Raw genomic sequence first — 3666 nt, 5'->3', positions numbered from 1 at the left:
GATACCTCATACATTCAATTAATGACAGATGGATGTAACATGTTAAGAACTCCTGCAGCATATCTATATTGATTGGCCCCATAAGGAGTGTAATGGAAAAAAAGTCATTTGTTAGGCACAGAAGAGCTTGGCTAGTTATTCTGGATAATAAATCAGGAGACCTGGGACTACTTTTATCTGTCTTCATCAGCAATGAATCCCTAAACCCTGACAAAAAGTGGGACCCAGATCTTTTTTTAGCTTTTAGATTTCTTTTGAGAAACTGATGGAAACTCTGGACGCTTTCTCCTCCAGAAACTTGAAACTCAATCTATAGACCACTGGTTATGAACCCTGGACACTAGCCGATGACAGTGTGTGTTCTGAGGTCAGAATTTAGGGGTTTGAATCCTGTCGCTCTGTTCCTCTGCCATTATAGATTCTTCCTCTATAAAATGAAGACAGTGCACCTCATGTGGTAATTATGAGTATCGTGTGACTTAATACATACCAAATGATTAGTAGCCAGAATATAGTAAGTGTTCCATGCAGGTATGAAAAATTTAATTAACACAGTACCTGGTACATAGTACGAGGTCTCAATAAGTATTTGTTAAAGCAATACATGTTTTTGTCTATATGTCAGAATTATGAATATCAAATTGATGCATAACTTTGTAGACCATACTGCAGTATACAAACAAGAGTTATTTTTGCCTTATCCTGTAGGCTTAGGAATGCTCATATGGCATATCAGAACTCGACTGTAAACTTAGTGCTTGCTTTGCAAGCTTCACCCTGCCTCGGCCATTGCTTTTATCCAGCAACGTCCTTCAACTAAGTTGACCTTTTGGCAGGGTCTGTAGTTCTATGTTATGGTACAGTTCTCATGTGCTTCTATTGTTATTATTGTTTTTTAAGAATTATGTTCTTGACATCACATTCAGGTGTTTCATTTCTAACACTAATTGGTATCCAGTGCTTTTGAGAATTCTGACATCGTGTGCTCTGAAATAAGATAAGAACAGAAGTAGTCTTGGTGGCAGAACCAGACTTCTCCTTTTCCTTCAATATGGGGAGTGAGACAACGGGCTTTACTTAACTTTCTTAAAATCTTTTCAAGATCTGTGTTAAATAGAAATTAAGTGTGTAAAACAGATTATGATTCTTTATATCATGATAAGTTTGACACTACAGCAATGTATCTTTTATGTATTAATTGCTTCATTTGTGTGAAAAAGTTCAAGCATACATAAAATTTGATCAAATATATGGTGACAGAAGGAGATGTAACCTTGGTGGTGAACACACAATGCAATGTACAAATGGTATATTACAGAACTGCATCCTGGAAACTTAGATAATTTTCTTAACCAATGTCACCCCAATAAATTTAATAAAAAATAAATAAAATTTGAAAGAATGATAAAGTAAAATCTATATACTTTCCATTTAAATAAACAGTATATTACTCTGCTATATTCTCAGCGAGTTACAGTTAAGGTGACACTAACCTAAATAATTCAGCATAAATCACCACATAACCACAATTATATTATCATATCTGGAAAATTACAATAATTCCATAACATTATCTAATATTTTCAAACAAGCATCATCAATTTAAGTCAATTTGAGCAACAAAAAGGGAAATTAAAAAATAGATTATAGGGCAAATGGGCTTGGGCGGCTCCTGGGCGGGTGGCGGTGGTGACCGTAGCGGTTCCTTCTGGCCCTGTTAATGTCGGGGCCAGGCCCGGGGAGGATGGCGCCCTAGAGCCCGGCCTCGCTGGGGTAGGGGCGGGAGGGGACGGGGTGGGGACCGGCCATGTCGGAGGTGACCCGGAGTCTACTGCAGCGCTGGGGCGCCAGTTTTAGGAGAGGCGCCGACTTCGACTCTTGGGGCCAGCTGGTGGAGGCGATAGACGAGTATCAGATATTAGCAAGACATCTACAAAAAGAGGCCCAAGCTCAACACAATAACTCTGAATTCACAGAAGAACAAAAGAAAACCATAGGCAAAATTGCGACATGCTTGGAATTACGAAGTGCAGCTTTACAGTCCACACAGTCCCAAGAAGAATTTAAATTGGAGGACCTGAAGAAGCTAGAACCAATCCTAAAGAATATTCTTACATATAATAAAGAATTCCCATTTGACGTTCAGCCTGTCCCCTTAAGGAGAATTTTAGCACCTGGAGAGGAAGAGAATTTGGAATTTGAAGAAGATGAAGAAGAAGGTGGTGCTGGAGCAGGGTCTCCTGATTCCTTTCCTGCTAGAGTTCCCGGTACTTTATTACCAAGGTTGCCGTCAGAACCAGGAATGACATTACTCACGATCAGAATTGAGAAAATCGGTCTGAAAGATGCTGGGCAGTGCATTGATCCCTATATCACAGTTAGTGTAAAGGATCTGAATGGCATAGATTTAACTCCTGTGCAAGATACTCCTGTGGCTTCAAGAAAAGAAGATACATATGTTCATTTTAATGTGGACATTGAGCTGCAGAAGCATGTTGAAAAATTAACCAAAGGTGCAGCTATCTTCTTTGAATTCAAACACTACAAGCCTAAAAAAAGGTTTACCAGTACCAAGTGTTTTGCTTTCATGGAGATGGATGAAATTAAACCCGGGCCAATTGTAATAGAACTATACAAGAAACCCACTGACTTTAAAAGAAAGAAATTGCAATTATTGACCAAGAAACCACTTTATCTTCATCTACATCAAACTTTGCACAAGGAATGACCCCGACATGAATAGCCTGGAACTTCTGTGAATGTTACCACTCACGAGAAACCATCATATAGCTCTGTGTAGCGTATCACCCTTCAGCAGGCAGGAAGCCAGCTGTACCCGGGCCGGGAGGCCAGAGTGAGTCTCTTGCAACGCTGCAGCACAGAATTCAAAGTCCATCACTGAATGTGAGACTCCTTTGGGTACAGGCTGACTGTAGGTTTTGAAACATGTTTTCACTTTTCTATTGATTGTGCAATTAATCGTCTCTTTTCTGATTTACCACTACTCCTGCCCTCCTTCCTGGAACAACTCTGTTGTGGGTAGGATGTGCTCATCTTCAACCTTAATACAGCAATAAGAAAGTGAAAAAAAAAAAAAAATAGATTATAATACACTGAATTTTAAATAATCTCTGCATTCATATAAAGAAGAGGAGGGGCCTGTGTTTCTTTATAGAAGAATGCCATGTGGAAGTAATGATAGAATATTTTTTTGTTGTTTTCTTTTTGTGTGTGTGTGTGTTTTTATTAACATTTTGCAATCTTGTGAAAAATAATGGCCTCCCAAAGATGTTTCGATCCGGATCTCTGGAGTCCCTATGTTACTTTATATGGAGAAAGGGACTTTACCCTTATAATTAAGTTAAGGACACAGAGATGAGGAGATTTTTCCTAGATTATCTGGGTGGATGTCGCATCCCTTGCAAGGAGGGTTGTGGGGAGCAAGGAGGGCGGCGCAGGGTTAAGAAAAGACAGTAGCCATGAATAGAGTGCAAGCGGGGCCAAGGGTCTCCAGCCTCAAGGACTGAGCCCCAAATCTGGCCCAGGGATAGTTTTTATTACTTAGGTGGGGAAGTAAAGGAGATAAAGCTTGTCAATCTCAAGATGTGTGAATCCCATACATCATAATAGGAAACTGATTCAAGCCAATCACACTGGCCTGCAGGC

At 39.8% G+C, this 3666-nt stretch overlaps 1 protein-coding gene across 1 annotated transcript; it reads left to right on the top strand.

Annotated features, from left to right (window-relative positions):
- Window positions 1-1704: 1704 nt before the first annotated feature.
- Window positions 1705-2980, top strand: LOC148757838 (axin interactor, dorsalization-associated protein). The gene has a single exon (XM_088798978.1). The coding sequence runs from the start codon at window positions 1808-1810 to the stop codon at window positions 2726-2728; it is 921 nt and encodes a 306-aa protein (XP_088655104.1). The 5' UTR covers window positions 1705-1807; the 3' UTR covers window positions 2729-2980.
- The last annotated feature ends 686 nt before the right edge of the window (window positions 2981-3666 follow it).

This window comes from Rhinolophus sinicus, chromosome 6, assembly GCF_057876585.1.
Source record: "Rhinolophus sinicus isolate RSI-liver-muscle chromosome 6, RSI-T2T, whole genome shotgun sequence".
Classification (NCBI taxonomy): domain Eukaryota; kingdom Metazoa; phylum Chordata; class Mammalia; order Chiroptera; family Rhinolophidae; genus Rhinolophus; species Rhinolophus sinicus.
This window is presented reverse-complemented; position numbering and strand designations above follow the sequence as displayed.

Excerpts from the sequence above, each read along its gene's own strand:
- LOC148757838 (XM_088798978.1), top strand. The coding sequence starts at position 1,808 with ATGTCGGAGGTGACCCGGAGTCTACTGCAGCGCTGGGGCGCCAGTTTT.